Source organism: Lissotriton vulgaris, chromosome 8 (genome assembly GCF_964263255.1).
Source record: "Lissotriton vulgaris chromosome 8, aLisVul1.2, whole genome shotgun sequence".
NCBI classification, from domain to species: domain Eukaryota; kingdom Metazoa; phylum Chordata; class Amphibia; order Caudata; family Salamandridae; genus Lissotriton; species Lissotriton vulgaris.
In genome coordinates this window covers 186774843-186792995 of record NC_141696.1, presented here as the reverse complement: position 1 = coordinate 186792995, position 18153 = coordinate 186774843, and the positions used below count along the sequence as shown (strand labels likewise).

Below are 18153 nucleotides of genomic sequence, written 5' to 3'. Positions count from 1 at the left end.
GTACTCACATGGTATACTGCTCAGTACGTGCCTATTGAATTCTTCAAGACCACAACAGCAAGAAAATGTCTTTCACTGTACAAAAACATATTACATAAAAATACACATTCATCCATCATTTTTTTTTTACAAATAATATTAATAGATAATACATTAATTGTTATAACCTACAGTAAAATAAGAGTGACCCTTGTTTCTATAGGACGTCCCATTGTGAGAATACAAACTATTTCCTTTCAAAATGGCCCCTGCCCTGCTGCAGGACAGAGAAGGGAGTATTCTCTCTGGCGTGAACCCAGGCTGGAATAACCCCTCTGTAGAAAACTGCACCTATACGTGCTTCGTACCTGAAAGGGACAGCGGTGCACAGGCAACTCCCCTGCACAGTTAGTTCTTTAGCATATGTTAATAAATGAATGATACCCTTCCCCTTTCTGCCCTCCTTCCCCGCAGACACCGCCCGTTTCCGCATTAGCCCCGCCCACTCTCGCTGGGTTCTAGAAGGGGATTCCGGAAGTAAGCGGGACAATCACCATGGCATCTGCCGAGCGTGGCAGCTCGGGTCCCCTCCTCTGGGCGCTGGCGCTGCTGCTGCTGCCCGGCGCGGCGCCCGCCTTTAAGCCAACCCCCACCGGGGTGAGCCCCTCCAGCACCGTGCGAGGGACCCTGAGCCCCAGTGACTACAAGACCCTCTACTTCACGCAGAAGGTAAGAGGCGGCTGCAGCGCCCTAACACTGTCACACGCATGGGAAGGTCTACCAGTGAATCTGAAAATGGTAGGGCACAGTTGTAAGTGCGAATTTTGACAGATTTGATCTCTGCACTCAGAAACATCCAAAGGGTTATTTGTATTTGTTTTGTTAGATGGGTTGAATAGAAATGATCAAGGTATATTTTGGCTAACGATTGATAGTCTATCTTCAAAACAAATAACACATCTGGGCAGCGGTGTCCTGAGTGTACAAGTTGCTCAGTGAGAGTGGAAGGAACAGACATCAATCAGACTGCCCGGCGGCCCATTGTAAGCATGCTGTCCCGCCGGCAGTGCTGCATGTCGTACTTATACAGTACTGCATACATCTGTGTTTTGAGACTGCCGGATAGTTGACAGAGATGCTCACGTGATGTGATACAGCAGTGGCGCTGGGGAATAAATAAAACTCAGCAGGATAATATGTAATGAAAGGAGTGCAGAATACGATATGTCTGTCAGACGCTTGGGGAACCTGTATGTCCTTTAGCCGGTAAGGGACAGGAGAATGCATTAAAGGCCATTTACATGAATGGAGACAAATATTTGTAGAGTTTGACGCAGGTTTCCCAGAACGGATGGTGGCATTATGGAAAGCTGTAGAGAAATCTTGTTTTTTTAGTAGGGTGTCTATAAGGGGCGTTGTGAACCTCTGCTTTAGGAGCTACCTACAGCAGGGGTGAGATTCTTTATGGGCGTCTTTTATTAGCAAATTGGTAGAAAAAAGCTCATATTTAACGCTAAAAGGAGGAAGGATGGGTTGATACAAAAGGGCAAGAAGGATGGGCGAGTGATGCGTGAGTGGAAGAAAGGATAGATGGATGAGTTGGTGAATGGATGAGTGGGTACAAGCATGGGTGGTTGAAAGAATGGATGAGCGTGTTAAAGTATGAGTGGGTAAAAATATGGGAGGGCAAAAAGATGGACGAATGAGTGAGTGAAAGGATGGGTGAGTGTAAGAATGGATGGGTGCAAGGATTGATAAGTAGGTGAAAGAATGGGTGGATTAGCAGGTAAAAATGGATGGGTGGATGAGTGGGTAAGAGGGTGGGTGGGTGGGTGAAAGAATCTGGGTATGAGTGGGTGAGTTGATGGGTGGATGACAGGATGGCAGAGTAAATGGAAATCTGTGGCTCAATGGTTAGAGCGGCAGACCCTGATGCAGAGGTCTGGCCCGGGACCAGGGTTCTATTCCGCCTTGGCGGGTCTGGGCCTCAATTTCCTCGGACCTGATAATTCTCGCCTCGGTGCCTATTCTAATCATGGGTCCCACTCTGCAACTCTGGGCAATAGCTTGCTTAACTCCACAATGGCCCCAACAGCGCTGGGATGCCTGGCTTCACCTTGGGAGTGCCCAGGAGTGGGCATGTCACAGGGAAAAGCCAGGAAGGGTTCCACAGCGGTATGCGTATAGCGCCAAGACACCTCAGGGTATAAGTGCGCTATACAAGTATGAATTAATTTCATTTCATTCAGGAAAGTATGGCAGAGTACATGGAAATCTGAGAGGAAGGATGGATGGGTGAATGGATGGACAAAAGGACAAAAGGATCATTTGATAGAAGAAAGCCTTTGTTGATGGATGGCTAAGTCAAATGATGGGTGTATGTGTGGATAGTTTTATAGGTTGATAGACGTATGGATGGATGCATGATTATGATTGATTATGATTATGTTTCTTATATAGCGCCTGAATCGACCCCCGAAGGGGTCTCTCCGCGCTTGCCTTGGGAACCCGTCCTGGCTTTTCCCTGTGAGATAGCCCCTACAGGGCATCCGCAAGGTGAAAGCCAGGCATCCCGCCGCGGGGGGCCATTGTGGAGATTAAGCAAGCTTAATGCCCAGAGTTGCAGAGTTTGAACCCATGATTAGGTCAGGCACCGAAGCGAGAATTATCGAGTCCATGGACATTTGAGCTCAAGACCCTGCCGCGTCGGGAATTGAACCCTAGTCCCGGGTCTGACCTCTGCTTCAGGGTATGCCTGCTCTAACCAGTGAGCCACACTTCTCATGTATAGATGATGGATGTGTGAACGCAGGAATGGAAGGAATGGCCATGGGAGAGACAGAATGATGAAAGACTAAATGATGGATGAAAGAACGAATGGATGACAGAATAAAAAGGTGACAGGTGGATATCAGATGATGGATGGAAGTGTGAAAGGATGAATGGATAGATGCTTTGATGGAAGAGACAAGATCGCAGCACAGCCTCAAAATAGTCTATCCCCACATATTCACAGGGTTGATAGAATGAGGCAAAGTACCAGTGATCAGGGACGTGAAGCTCCACGGACACAAGTGCCATACTGCCAGCTGTCACAGACTTAACTGATTCACCAGTGTCCATTTTTAGATTAGATAGTTTTCAGTTCCTGGAATCTCTCATTCACAGGTTCTCGGCACACTTTGTGATTAGTTGCTGTGCTTAATTTGAGCCGGTGGTTTCTGGTGCTTGGCACTGAGACTTAATTGTCAACACCAGCACTTATTACAGTCTGCCACATGGTGGCACAGTTTGTCTACTATAGAAAATGAGCACAACAGCAGGTGGTTATTAATTCAGTATACCTTAGAATGGCTATTTCCTACCTTCCACGCCATTCCTATAGCTCTGGGAGCCTGGAATAGTCAGAATTGTCACACTTGTAGCGTTTCATGGTTAGTAGTTGTGCTGGTTCTGTCATAGGCGGCGCTCATAGGAGCAATGGACTGGTGCAAGCAGCAGTGGCCTCCTGACGAGGTCCTCAACACGTATTTTTTCACAAATTAAGCACTGATTAGTTGCCTGACCATCAGCAGCATGTAATAGCAATGCAGAGTCATGCTGTTGCCTGCTAGTGTTTTCGTAATTTTAATAATCTTTCATGACACACTCATTCTCGCTTTGGTGCCCTGCAATCAGAATACCATTTAATTGCACTTCTGACCTACCTCTTTCTTCTTAGTGCAGAAAGTGGGACCTTCTTCCTCTACATATTGTTCAGTGGTCTTCATACTCTCATATAGCACGACCTACTAAAGGACAGTGCTTCTCAACCTTTCAAATAGTGATGCAAACGATGAGCACATCTCTCTCGGTATTGGTACCCTTGGAACCACTAGATCCTTGCTTCACCTCTGACCTTTTTCCAAAAGAATGTGAAAACCTATTCAAAAACTTTATGCAAACTCTATGCAGAATAGCAACGCCAGGTGGACAGGGCCAAGCTTGATGGTATTTGTACAACTAATGGTTTATATAGGGTTTCATAGCCCTGGTCAGGCACTGAAATGCTTCAGTGGTGTTTAGGTTCCTAGTAGGCCCCCTTTGGAATGCATTTTTGACCGGGTGTGGGATTATAGCGTGGACTCTACGGAAAGCATTGAGTGCTGTGCACGGAATCAGAAATGTGTCGCCCTCATGGAGCAACAAGCTTGTATCTGCCTTATGCTAGAGTTGTCGCTGAAAGGTGTGAGTGTAGACCCAATTCCACAAGAGCTTACTTACCATTTTCTTTTGCAGTGGTGTTTAACGGTATGTGACCGGAAATAACCAGGTGTTTTAGGCTCTCTGGATTTTAGGTGGTTGTCAAAACACTCTTATCCTTGCAAAAAGCAAGTTCCAGCTTTTGCCCATCTGGACTAAGATGGAGTGTCTCCAAGTTTGAGGTTTGAGGTTGGAATTCTCTTCCGCCCCACATCTGTGCACTTGACGATTTGCTCGTATTTAGGAGGGTCATTAAAACTTACTTGTTCCTTAGTGTTTCTTAGTCTCTCTCCCTCTTTTGCCTTGGTCCTGCAGTCTGTGTGGTGTTATGTGTTTATTTGCCTGTTCAAAAGCGCCGGAACGCCCCTTTGCTGGGGCAGCTGCGCGCTATAAAAATATATATAACGTAACATAACATTATTGAAGGAAGGGATGAGCTAGAGAGCAGCGATCTAGTTTATCAGTAAACTTGGAGTTTATGTTGAAGGAAGTTGAGTCCATTACATTGGATTGCTCCTTGTGTGATGTACTATCTACAATGATTAAAAGAAATAGAAAAGTACCAGCATATGAAATGTCTGGAAGTGGATACAGCTTAAGGGTGCAAGATAGAAAGTAAACTGCATTTACAGTTTTATAATTGCCCCTGTCTTTGCAGTTAGCCATTAGGTGTGGTTTTAGAGCACATGCATGTAATCGTATTGGGATATGTTACTCATACAGAGGGAATGCAAGGATTGATGGAAGGTGACCATCAGTTTCAAAAGGAAGTTGTTTTTCAGAACGTTTTTGAATGGATGCGAAAGAGAGTTCCTTACTGACACTTCGAGGATTGTGATTCCAGATCTTGAAAGCTAAAGGAGTAGCTTTCATTGGAGGCTTTGCTGCAAAAAAGTGATCCCGGTTGGTGATTGTTGATGCAACAAACTTGACTTTCTCTCCCTGAGATTTTCAATTTGTTCTTCTGATAGTAGAGTGTATTTTGTTTTAAAGTCTCGAATATGACACTGGCAGATCTGAAAGTGCAGGAGGTTTAGAGGAGGGGGCATTAGTGCTTGATTAGGATTGGGAGATGTGAATTTTTCTCTGGTTTGTGATCTGCTTTCACCGAGGCTGTCAAGACTGTGGTGATGCAATGACAATAGCGAGCCCATATTCCTATCTCGATGTTACCAGTGCTTGGTAACTGTAAGACCTATTTTATTTGATTTTTGGGTTAATATCGCCTAGTCTTTGCTGATATTGTGCACCCTTGCTAACAATTCTACTTGGGAGTGTAGGTTTAGTTTCTAGTCAGAACTTTTGCACTCTTTATCACCTCTGAGGGAAGAGCTGCTGCTTTGAAGTTTGTAAGCTGCCTGTTGGTTGCTGTATTGATTTCAGGGTTGAACTGGTTTGACAGAAATTCATATTTATTCTAGTAAAATTTTATTCGCTACTGGTCCTCCTACTTCGAATTTTGGAAAGTCCGTGCATAGTATACTTGATAAAGGTGTTGCTATTATTGTTATTCAGAACTGCCTGTTATCTGCTTACTTGTGGTAGGAGATTGAAAGAGAATGGGATTGAAATTTTGATTGCTAGTGTAGTCAATGGCATTTTGACCCAATCAAGGTTTGGCGGCCATCATCATGATAGGGAGATCAAGACAGACCACAAAATTGATAATGTAGGAGAAATATGTGTTTATTTCTTGTGCTTGGCACATCATTTCCTTAGTGTGACTATGACAGAGAACACAGACTTTCAAACTTGTCTCTCGATAACACAGTTGACTTACCGCTTTTCTGCTTAATATTATGATGCCAGAAAAAGACTTCCATATACTCGACAGTTGACTCTTATGCATTTTAATACATTCCTGGTATGTTTTACAGACTTGTAATTACATTGGCTTGATAATGTAATTTACTGTTGTAGAAAACCCTTGTCTTTTGTGCCTTGCTGTTTTTAAGTTTGTTATTTTAATTCATTGGATATATTAAACCTTTTAACTTTATCAATTCTCCACAGGGGAATGCTTCTGCTTACAGTATTTCATAGAGCTGGACATTATTTCGATTAAAGTATGGGCCCTCTCCAGAATTATTTTTTCCCCCGCTTATGTAACTTCAATTAGTTTATTCTAGAACATTAGTGTATTTTTATTTTTCAGTTACTGCAGTAAATAAATTAAGGTATGTTTTGTTAAATTAGTAAGTTCTTAATTCTCCATTTTTTTTTACCGACTTGCTCGTATTAACGATTCCCTCTAACCTGCTGATGAGAGTAAGGTAGCTTTTAAAACAGGTCAATGTTGTCCTTTTTACTTTCCATCCTTCCTGGCCAGTTGTATTCTGCTTCCCTTCCCTCTTTTCTTACTCCTCTTTATCTTCTTTCTCCCTTTCTCTCTTCCTTACTTTTTCTTTTCCTCTTTGCTCTTTGCTCTTTCCACACTTCCCACAAATCATTTTGCTATCAGTAACCTAAACCATTCTCCCTTCACTGTTCCTGTGTCTTTATCTTTTTCTTCCCATTTGCTTTTACATCTGTCTTAACTTAGCTTTTCGCCCTCGTATCCTTCCTCCCCTTTGTTCTTGTTTGATTCCTTCCTTGTCCTATTCTTCTCTTTCATTCTTCTCATTTTCTCTATCATCTTTCTCGAGATAGGGCACATTTTTACAGCTTCTCAATACAGTGTTTGCCCTTGCCAGCCTCCATGACTGCGACTTTTCCCCCTACTCTTTGAGGAAAAAGCAACACATAGCTAGATCGCAGGGAGGCTTTCGCTAGAAATATTTTTAGCAGGAAGACTATTAACTAAACTGCAGCTAGGCGCAGGGAACGCTGGGCCCCTGTCGCCTCCTTGCCACGGTGCAACTGCACCTGCTACACTACTTATAGCTGCACCACTTTTACGTCCTAGTGTACTGTACATACGGCGTGCACACACAGTTTTACTCTGTGAACAGTTTTTTTTGTTTCTTATTTAGAAAAATCAAGGAAAAGCGCTTTCCTCGGATGAAAAGGGGATTCCTGCCAAATGGGCGTGAATTGGTTTCCTAAGCCTTGACTCGGTGTCTCTGTAACTTCCTCTAATTGGACGCCTTTGTCAGCGATTTGCACATTTGCTCGAACATCCTTTTTCTTTTGCCTTTAGTTAGTGAATATTGCTGATTTGTATCTTTCCGTGGCACGTGAAAGACTAAACGAGACGCACGAGGGAGCTCCTTTCTGCTGAGGCTGTGCTTTGTTTTGTCTGTTATTAATAAAGAAGTGCGTTTCATCATGTGATCTGAGGAAGCTGTTTTGCAATCTCACGAGTTATTTTCGGTTTCTTCAGGTCAGGTCTTGCAACATCGCCTTGGTGTGTACGCCTACTTTTCTCCCTTTCCAAATTTTGGCTGCATGATTGTACCGAACCTATTACATTCGCAGTGAATGTATATTATAATTTTAAAAAAACACAACTTTTCGACCTGGCACGCTTGACGTGGTTTTCCCTTACCTTTTCCCCTTCAGACCTCCTTTGTTTTTGCTGACTTCCTTTTTTGCTTGCCTTAGGACTCTGCACGCTTTACAACTGCTAACCAGTGCGAAGGTGTGTGAGTGTGTGAGAAAGTGCCATCTTTCTTGCAATGTATGCCCCCACTTTTTGCTGAATTGCTGATGTACTTTGACTAAGTGTTCCCTGGGTTCCTACCAATTAGGTACCCAGGCCGGTGTTCCTTCCTTAAAACTGCATTGAAGCCTAAACCCAATTGGCATCTCTGGCCACATGTCACCCCCTGGTAAATGGTACCCTAGGTACCCAGGGCATTGTGACTAGAGAAGACCCCCAAGGGCTGCAGCACTTATGTGCCACCCTGCGAGGACCTGTGCCCTGACACACACACACACACACACTGCCCTTGAAGGCTGATTGTCTTGGTGCAGGACTAAACAGAGAGTGTGTGCCATGCCCACAAACACACTGCCCTGGCATATCTCAGTCACCCCTCTAGCTGGGTGCACTATGCCAGTGGTGTGGGTACAGGTGCATGAGCCCTGTGCCCCTACAGAACCCAGGGCCATTCCTGGGCACTGTAAATGCAGTGATGCCATTAAGAGTGTATGGTACTGGGAGGTTGTCATTACGAACTCCACAGCACCATAATGGCTACACTAAAGACTGAGAAGTTTGGTATCAAACTTCTCTGCACATTAAATCCACACTGAGCACAGTGCGGGATTTAATGTAAAGTGCATGACAGAGGGCAACTTAGAGTTGCCCCCTGAAACTAACCCACAACCAGCGTCTTGAATGAGAGGCTGCCTAGACTGCCACCCAGCAGACATGTTGCTGGACCCCTGGGTAGAGAGCCCTCCGCTCTCTTGGGCATGCAACAATGCACATCCTGGGACAAGCTGCTAGGTCTCCTCCCCCAGGATGGGCAGGGGGAGCTTCAAATGCATGCTGCCTTTGTGAGCTTCTCCAGGCCACTTGCTGTACTCACCAACTGGCCCCCAACGGTTCTGACCCCCACTTTGGTTGGAAGACAGGAGGGAAAAACAAAGGAAGGAAAGGGGGTGTGCCAGCCTCTGCCAACCCCACCACTCAGGTGAGGGAGGCGAGGTAAAGCACAACTCAGGGCTCTCGCCATTTTGAGAATGGGAAGCCCTACCCAATCATGGCTAGGCTCCTGCCCCACTCCCACTAGAGAGTGGCAGGATAGGGGGTGTACTCACCCCAGGACAGGAACCATTGGTCCCTCCCCTTGCCCTACCTGTAACACCCCTAAATTTAGTATTTAGGGGCACCCTGAACCTTCCTTCCTCAGATCCCGATTTTGAAACAAGAAGAAGAACAAGAAGAAAGAAGACCTGCCATGCAGCTGCTAACAAGAGGACGACACCCACTGACTTGGCCCCAGCCCTACCGGCCTGTCGCTCCTTGAACCTACTCCTGCGAAATCCCAGTGTCTCCTGTGGTCAGCAACCTAGAAAACACCGGAGGACATGACTGCCTTGCTCATCTAAAGACTGGGGCTCCCACAAGCAGTGGTTCTGCTCAAACAGCAACAACCCCTGGTGCCAGCCAGGAAACGCGAATCCAGCACACTCTGCACCCGCCGAGCCAGTCCCGTGCCGGAGTGAACAAAGACCACGAGGACACCCCCCGGTGACTGTGACCACAAATCCAGCACCCAAGGACCCTCCTCCATCCTCCTGACGACGCCTGCAGCTCCTTCAACCGCGACCAGCTGAGGGTCACCAAACCAGACACCAAAAGACACCCCTGCACCCTGCGCCCCACGGCCCCCTGTGCCCAACTTCTGGGTGTCTACTTATCCTACAACATCCCAACTTACCTCTCGAAGTGGTGGTCGCACCTGAAGAATCTCCGTCCCCGAGCCTGGAGCCTTTGTTGAACTTCCACCTTTCCCATTGAATTACATTGGGCTCCCGAAGGACCAAAAGCACCCTGCACCCAGCCACCAGAGTGCCACTGGAAGTGCAGCAACTATCGTAACCTACTTCCCCACTTGCCCTGTGTAAGTGACCAGGAGTTCAACTCCCACAGCCGTGTGGTTTGCCTGCTTGCAGCCACCAACCAAAGGCCGCCTATCCTCCGTAGGATAACATTGGGCCTACTCACTCTGCAACCGGCTGCCCCTGTGCCGCTGAGGGTGTAACAACCGTACCTACCTGACCGTGGGAGACCCCTGAGTCTACCCCCAGAACCTTAACTCTGACAGTCGAGTACTTACCCAGAGACTGATAACTTGATTTTCTCCATAGGGTAACATTGGCTGGATTTCACTCAGAATTTCTTCTGTTGAGTTTTGAAACTTTGAAATATTCTTAAAAAATCATCCGATCAACGAAAACAAAATGACTCCCCTGCTATTAGGAGAGATCCCAGTGCTGTATGTTTGAGCCCAGCACTGAACCTAAAAAGTAATTACAACCGTGATTTTCCGATAACCTGATTTCGTCCCATAGGATAACATTGCCATTACCCTTGAGATATGGCTGAAACAACCAACGCAAATAATAGGTAAGCGTCCGTCACGCTCGATAACCCTCGAGCGGGGACTGCGCAACAAGTACAATGCAGGTAAGCGTCCTTCACGCTCGATAACCCTCGACCGGGGACTGCGCACAATGTACAACGGAGGTAAACGTCCTTCTCGCTCGATAACCCTCAACCGGGGACTGCGCACAATGTACAACGGAGGTAAACGTCCTTCTCGCTCGATAACCCTAGAGCGGAGACTGCGCACAATGTACAAAGGAGGTATGTGTCCTTCACGCTTGATAACCCTCGAGCGGGGACTGCTTACAAAGGTCAAAGGAGGTAAGCGTCCCACACGCTCGATAACCCTCGAACGGGGACTGCTGCTGCTTGGCGTCAAAAGCCCTCGAGTGGGTGTTTGCGATATCAAACCGCCGTGACACAACAACAGAGAGTGGGACACGTATCCCAGTGAGCTGTGTTGCTTCCCCTGCTTCTCAACCCGCGGGCAACAAAGAATCCCTCTGGAAACAAGGTCTCACCTCTTTCGAAGCACAGGTGGTGTGTTCAGCCAAAGCGAACACAGACTATCCGATGCTGTCCTCTGCCTCCATGGTCTGTTTTATGTCGGCGCGATCTGCGCATGCTCCGTGCATTGCCCTCTGGGAAACGTAGTTCTTGGCGGGGTTGTTCTGGGGGTTGTAGTTCCACGAACGGAACTATCCCAGCAGCGTGTTGTGGATGATCTGGTTTGTGTCTTAACAACCCCAGGGCAGGGTGCAGTGTATTTAAAAAGTAGGATATGTACTTAGTTTTACATGTTCTGGTAGTGAAAAATTCTTACATTTATTTTCACTATTGCAAGGCCTACCTCTAATAGGATAACATCAGAAATACCTTATTACATTTTATAAGTGTTATTTCCAAATGGGAATAGGTTACCCCTTCTCGTTTGGTGTCTCTGAAATCAGTTTAAAATCCTAACTTATGGTGAAGTCGGATTTTAAATTACAACTCTGAAAATACAACTTTTCGAAAGTTGTTTTCTTGCCTTAGCCATATGATGCCTGCAGCCTGTGTCTGGGTCACATGACTGGGTGTGGGTGACAGTTGGGCTTTGTGTATCCCTCGTTGACAGCCACACACTACGATGAGCCTATGTGTGATTGGATTGGCTATTACTGACCGGATGGGAGGGAGCAGCTTGGCCAGCCCCACTTACGCTGTGCCCTGTCTCCATACAAAGGGCTGAGTCTTGTCCACTCCGCGTTCTGTGCGGAGTTCCAAAAAACTCAGTGAAGTGAAGTATAGCAGGGATTTTTCTCTCGAGCAGCTTGCCATTGGTAAGTTGGCGAGCGCTCGCAAGAAAAAATCACGCTCTAGACCTCCTCCTGGTGAGATTCCTCATTGCGGGCGGTCGTAGCAGGTCGAGACTGCTCACGTTCGTGAATCTGCCATTCATGTTGAGTAAGCTGCTGCTTGAGTAGAATGTCTTCTCTAGCTGGCAGAAAGAAGCAGCATCCTCTGGCGTGATGGATAGAGCCGTTTGCGCTGATTTTAAAGCACGAGACAAACTCCCAGCTCTAAAAATCAGTGCAAGCAGCGTAACTTAATAGACTCTGCCAGCTACTGGCGGAACACCATGGAATGCGGCTAACTTTTTCTGACACTTCACCGAGTTCCACACAGTAAAACTCTGTGAACTCGACCGTAAAACTCTGTGAACTCCACCCAGGCTTCCTTTGCATCGCTAGGCCCGCTGACAGGATCCTTGGTGAATGCGTGGGTCCTCGCATCGCAGCCTTGCCACATCTCGGAACCAACGTATCACTTTGGCTGTTGAACGCATCTTCGACACGTATCCTTACAATGCTCTGCAAACCTGGATTTGAAGTTTTTTGTTCAGTGGGCTTAACTTACCTTAGTTCTTGTAGCAGGCCCACACTCCATTGCGGTCAACCTGAAGTTGTGACTTTGTCTCTGTCCAGTGTTGCAATACAGCCACAGTTAGCGATTTGTGCTTTTCGATTCTATTTCCCCTATAATGTTTGAAATGAAATATCTGCGGTTCTAATAATTAGATGCTTGTTGTTTTGGTCGTGAGCAATTGGGCGTAACATTTTTACAGAGCAACACAGACATTTTAACCTTGACAAACTCGACTCATAAGACTGTTCATATTGTGCGTGCATTCACTTGCCACCCAGGATTGGGAATGATCAGCGATTTTTGTAGCGGTAGGTCTATAACTATAGTGTTGAATAGTAGAGAGATCTGGTGCGTAGGTGTGGGGCAGTAAAACATCCTATGACTAGAAATGCAGCAGGATTTGCACAGTGCAGATCTTTGGTACAAACCCAAGTACAATCTGCACTCCAGTGGATGAACCTTTAGTCCTGGAAGGAGGTGTGACACAACAGATCAATACAGCAATTGCAATAAAGCACATTACACCCTACAATGATGAAGTTGAGTGGTAGATTTGCAAACCTTAAAGGTATATTTGCAGAGGTTCATTATTCAGCTCTCCGTGGAACATACACAGAAAAACATTCACACAGAAACCATAAACAATATGATACAATTTAATTAATGTGGACTGATGTAGCTTGGCTTCTGAAATGAGAGATAGGAAAAATACACATTGAACAGAAAAGCATTTCAACTTAGCACAAGCCAATTTAAAATTGAGACTACTATAACTATGGTCAACGTTAACGTGAAAATCTATGCTATGGGTCTAAACTGGAAAGGCTATGCCTAGCGCATATTAATATAAATATGTGCAAAGTGTAAAATACTGAAAGATCTTCACCGCTAGTGTGAGTGGGAACTTGCATATCTCTTGTTACACCATATGCCAGTAATTTATGTGAGTAATAGCATCTTCTTTAATTTTGTCTTTAAGGGCAAATAACATATAAACCTATAGGCATGCAGGGAGATTTTTCCTGAGGATCCTAGGCTCCTCCCTTTGCAAAACTATGGCCTCTGCTTCAGCCCACTTTACAACAATGGTGCTTTCTATTTCATGGTTATTGATCTTCTGACTAGCAAGAGGCCTTGATTTCAAAATCTGTACCCTGCTCTGCTTGTCTTAGGGAGGTTAAAGAGACCTAATATGCAACTCTCCTGACTGTATAGGTTCGTACGACTGGTTATGGATGCTAGTCTGTCACTGATTTTCCTCCATTAATGTCCTGCACCCAGACATGTTTTCAGAACATAAGCTTAATATCGGCACACGAAATATGGCATCTGGGTCAATCGGAACTGGTTCCTACATAGTCACTCAGTGGTCAGGTATGCATGGTGTAGTATGTTAAAATGAATATACTGGAACCTGGCATTGCTGGTGATTTTGTGGGGGTGTGACACAGTTTCTCCCATTCTGAGTAAGGGCACCACCTACATCTTTATTCCATCTTTTCCTCAGCAAACTCAATGGACTATCTTTTTGAGATGGAATAGATCACCTGAGCCACAAGATTAACTTCCTATCATTATTAACGGTGTATTATGTGTGAATCAGGGAATTATTGTGTGGGTCAGTATTGGTTGTGCTCCAGAGAGAGTGGAGTGTGGTGATGAGTTGCCCATGAATTAGGAATTGCCCAGTGTGTAACCTGTACTGCTCAGCTGGTGTATGTAATCCTTTGTCTGTATTCCTTTTGGGTAAAGTTGCCAAGTTTATCCTATAACATCCCCAGCTCTCTCTGGTGTCAACAACTCCTCCCTAGACTGAGGGGGAGTGGTTTCCCTCTTCTGTGATATGGTCATTTTCTCCACTAGATTTACAAGGGTGTTCTGTACCTGCTGGTTAATGTGGTACATTTTATTCATACACCTGCCCCTCAGGACCACCTTTATAAGCATCCATTCATTGAATTTAGAGTTTTCAGACCCCCAATTATTTTCTATTATGGTACGGGTATCTGATAGAAAGAGTGGACCTAACATCATCTCTGGATTCAGTTTCAAAGTGTAATCTGTGTGGTAATACTTCCATAATCATATTTATTGAGTATAGAGGGGAATGATTTGAGAGGCATTCATTTAAATATCATGCCTGCTTAACATTCATGCTAAGGTCTCCCAAAACCAGAATCTAATCTAATCTACTGAGTATGTTATGCTTGTTAGCGTGACAAGAGTACTCTCTGTCTAACAGGTGTAGGTAGGGTTGTCCAAATAATTAATCAGCCTAAAGCTTCCATAAACTCTATAATGGCTGTTACCTTTCCTGGCTTTGTTTGCAGCATGGGGTGCACCTGTCAATTTTGGCATCAAATATACAGTTGCAGTCTCCCGCCCATGTCATTGGCACATTGACGTAGGGAGTACCTGATTCCAAGATATATGACAGAAACAGGCCATAACACCCATGTTGAGGGCATATGTGTTTATGAGACATATTTCTTTACCATTTAGTAAACCTTATATCAGGATATACCTCCCCTTTACATTTGCTTTAGAATAGCAAAGTTGAAATGTCACATGGTGCTATCCTTATCGAGACACGCCTACCATATACAGAATAGGTGGCTAAATACAGTTTGTCTCTCCACTTGTTTTGGACTTTAGCTTCTTCTGTGTGTTACATGTATCACCTGTGAAAACACTTCTGAGAAATGAGTATACTCTGTCAGAGTATACTCTGTCATTTCACAAAGCCATTAAAGCCTTGTAGAGCCATATGATCAATCATTTGATTTTGCACGTCTTCAGCAAAATAGAAGTCTGCGTCCAGAACCCCCAGCGTAAACTGACAATCTCTAACATTACTATCCATAAGCATGTCGAGTTTGGCTGTCGTTCTGTATGGCAGTTTTATTGAACCACATCTGTGTTTCGTCATGCTATATCATCTTATTTCAACTTTCCCTATCCCTCCACCTTGTGTAAACACACTATAAGCAACTATGTATGTGCCTTCCCATATCCTGTTGGTTGACAACCACTATTATATGCATAAAGACAGATTATTTGAACATAACAAAATACTTCCAGGCTACCTTGAGGTTCCAACAATGTAAGTCAATTTGCAGGGATTGAAGCTGCTGAAACATCATGAGTAGCCCTGGCTGTACATATGACTAGATGGATCGCGATGCCATATATACCTCGCACTTCCTTTGTTCCATGTGTCCTCTGCGCCTCTCGGCACCTTAAACAATGTGGCACTAATTTTTTGGGATTGTATCTTCCTTATTACTTTTATATGAACCCGCCACTTTTTGGAAGACTGACCCATAGGTATAAGTGCCTTAGGCTTCACATTTGATTTGTTAAATATGGAACATAAGTAATACCATCGCAGCGAGCTGTTGTCGCTATAGTATACTTTTGTATGATTACAACTTGTCAAGATATGTTTTTCATTGAAGATAATTTGGTATGTTATGCAATCCAAATAAGAAATGCAATAAAAGATATTCAAACAAAAAATGAGTAGCCCTGGCTGGGAACAATGGTGGTCCAAGTCAATGCCTCTCTCCCTGGCTACCCTTACTAAGTAATATATCATTGTCTTCTTGGAGGGATGTGCAGGTGACTAGGCATTGCCCTTATTACTTGATGTTGCCCTGTTATGCTTAAATTTACACATTTAATCATGTGCGTTCCCATCACTGCATAAAGGAGATCTAGGCCCCTAATCTAGCAACACAAAATCACAGAATACAAAATGCATCCAGCATATGAATGGATTTTCTGGCCCATCTAGCAAACTATTTCTGCTTTATTTCCTGTCCTTATTTTGTGTTACACAAACAAATGATGGACAGAATCCTGAATGAATCATACATTCACCCCCCAGTCAGGAGATCCTAGTTAAATCCCTCAATCCAGGGAGGACCTGGCCTGGCCGTTCGGGCTGGACTTTTCCCATGGGGAACAGGGTCAAGACTGATTTGCATATGGCTAGGTCAACACTGTAATTGCTTGGGGTGCAAAAAACAATGGATTTAACCCAGATCTGTGACTGGGGGTGAATGTTTGATTCATTCAGTATTCCGTCCATCATCTGTTCCTTTTGCATTTGATTTCCTAAGTGGGAAGGGTGTGCCAAGACGTGGGTCCCGTGCTCGCTACGCCACCAGATTCAAGGTAGCCTGGCTGATGAGGGGTGTTATCCTGAAACCGGTCCCAGAATGCTTGTTTCTGGTCCACGGAGGACCTGGCCTGGCAGTTCGGGCTGGTCTGTTCCCATTGGGTACAGGGTCAAGACTGATTTGAATATGGCTGGGTCTAAACTGAAATGGCATGGCTTGCAAAAAAACAATGGATTTAACCCATATCTGTGACTGGGGATGAATATTTGATTGATTCAGCACTCTATCCATCATCTATTCCTTTTGCATAAATCCTTATTTTGTGGCTGACCCGGGAGTCTGACTTTAAGTCGCTGCTAGCCTCCCGCTTTGCCATTGCCTTCTGGATCCGGTCCACATTTCCGATGGTGCCAATTTCTTGGACTACTACCCTACTTTGGCTCTAAAGATTCTTTATAATGCTGGTATTCCTTCTTGTGGCACCAGCTACTCCTCCAGGACTTCTGCGGGGGCCACATACCACCTAATTGAGTTGGGCAGCACCTGTCCTGATGCCCATATCCGGCCAATTCCATGCCTCTCCATGGTTAGTAAAAAACGTGTGATTTGTCAACATGTATCACACTCATATTTGCCAGGTATAAACACATGTACTTTAAGTTCATTGCTCTAAACTTCAGTTTAACTCCTCAAAGAATTGAGTGTTTGCCCTTTTTGAAAATAAAATTCTGTAGGGCTTGTATTTCAGATACGCTTCTTTTCTAGCATACTGAAGGATAATGCCTCTGTCCCCGTTTTTATGGACTTTGGCTATGATAACCCTAGGATGAGCACCTAGAGGTGGAGGAGGCACCAGCACTCTATGCGCCCTCTCCACAACAAACAATTTGATAGTCCAAAGCAATTTGATAGTCCAATGTGTTTTAGCGTCTCAAGGATCCATTCATTTCAGGAATTGCTCCAATCTGTAAATCCCACAAATTGGAGTTGTTTAGATTTGATCTCTCCTCAGCGACCTCCCATCTATGCCTAGAAAAAAAACAGGGCCAGACACAAACTAACTGTTGTTTTGAGACCAGACACCTCTGTTTTCAGGACTGTTCTTTCAGTCTATGGTGATCTGTCGCTGACCTTGTGACGGTTAACCCTCAGTAGATTCATCTTTATATAGATTGTCTCAATCTTGTTTTCCAGCACCCTGCAGACACAAGGATTTAAGTGTGTGTGTGTGTGTATATATATATATATATATATATATTACCTACTGGCGGTCGCCAGTAGGTATATATAGTTAGGATTTTTTCCCTATGGGATTTCTGAAAATTCTATGTCTAATAACTTTGGCGTTTGTGGACGGAATCGGCTGAAATTTTCAGGAAAATGGCACATTTTGTTTCTGAGCAGCCCCTGAAAATTTGGGGGGGTTCGGCAAGGGGGGGCCGAGAAAAAAGGGGGGTCCCAAAACGCGTTTTTCCCATGTTAATTTCCATAGGGCGGTTGGCCTCACTTTTAGCCCGAACGGCTGAATGGATTTCCACGAAACTTGGCAAAATTGTAGGGACTGTTAGCCCGATGTGCCTTTGCTAGGTCTCAATATATGTGCTTCAGTGGATTTTGTGAAATTAACGTTTAAAACAAGATATATATCTGTAACAGCGCTCCGGGCTGCGCTCCGGTTCGCGTACTTTTCGCGTATCGGAACTTTGCGAAGCGAAGCTGATTGGCTCTCCGGTGTCTGTCAACATTCTAAACAGTCCGGAGCGGCCGCCATCTTGTCTCTCGGTAGGATCGAGAGACAAGAGGAGGCCAAAACAAAGGGGGAAATGAAGGAAAGGGGGCAAGGTAGACCCCTTCTGACCCCCTAGGATTGATGAGGGGGATATTATAGAGCCACGCGGGGCC

At 44.9% G+C, this 18153-nt stretch overlaps 1 protein-coding gene across 2 annotated transcripts in view; it reads left to right on the top strand.

Moving 5' to 3' along the window:
- Window positions 1-491: 491 nt before the first annotated feature.
- Window positions 492-18153, top strand: part of PRCP (prolylcarboxypeptidase) — a 319478-nt gene continuing 301816 nt past the window's right edge. The window contains exon 1 of one of the 2 annotated variants that reach the window (XM_086933910.1): window positions 492-708. In XM_086933910.1, coding sequence (XP_086790036.1) covers window positions 535-708 — 174 coding nt within the window. In that variant the 5' untranslated portion in view covers window positions 492-534. The remainder of the gene's footprint in view (window positions 709-18153) is intronic. The other variant, XR_015299267.1, reaches the window with a different exon arrangement.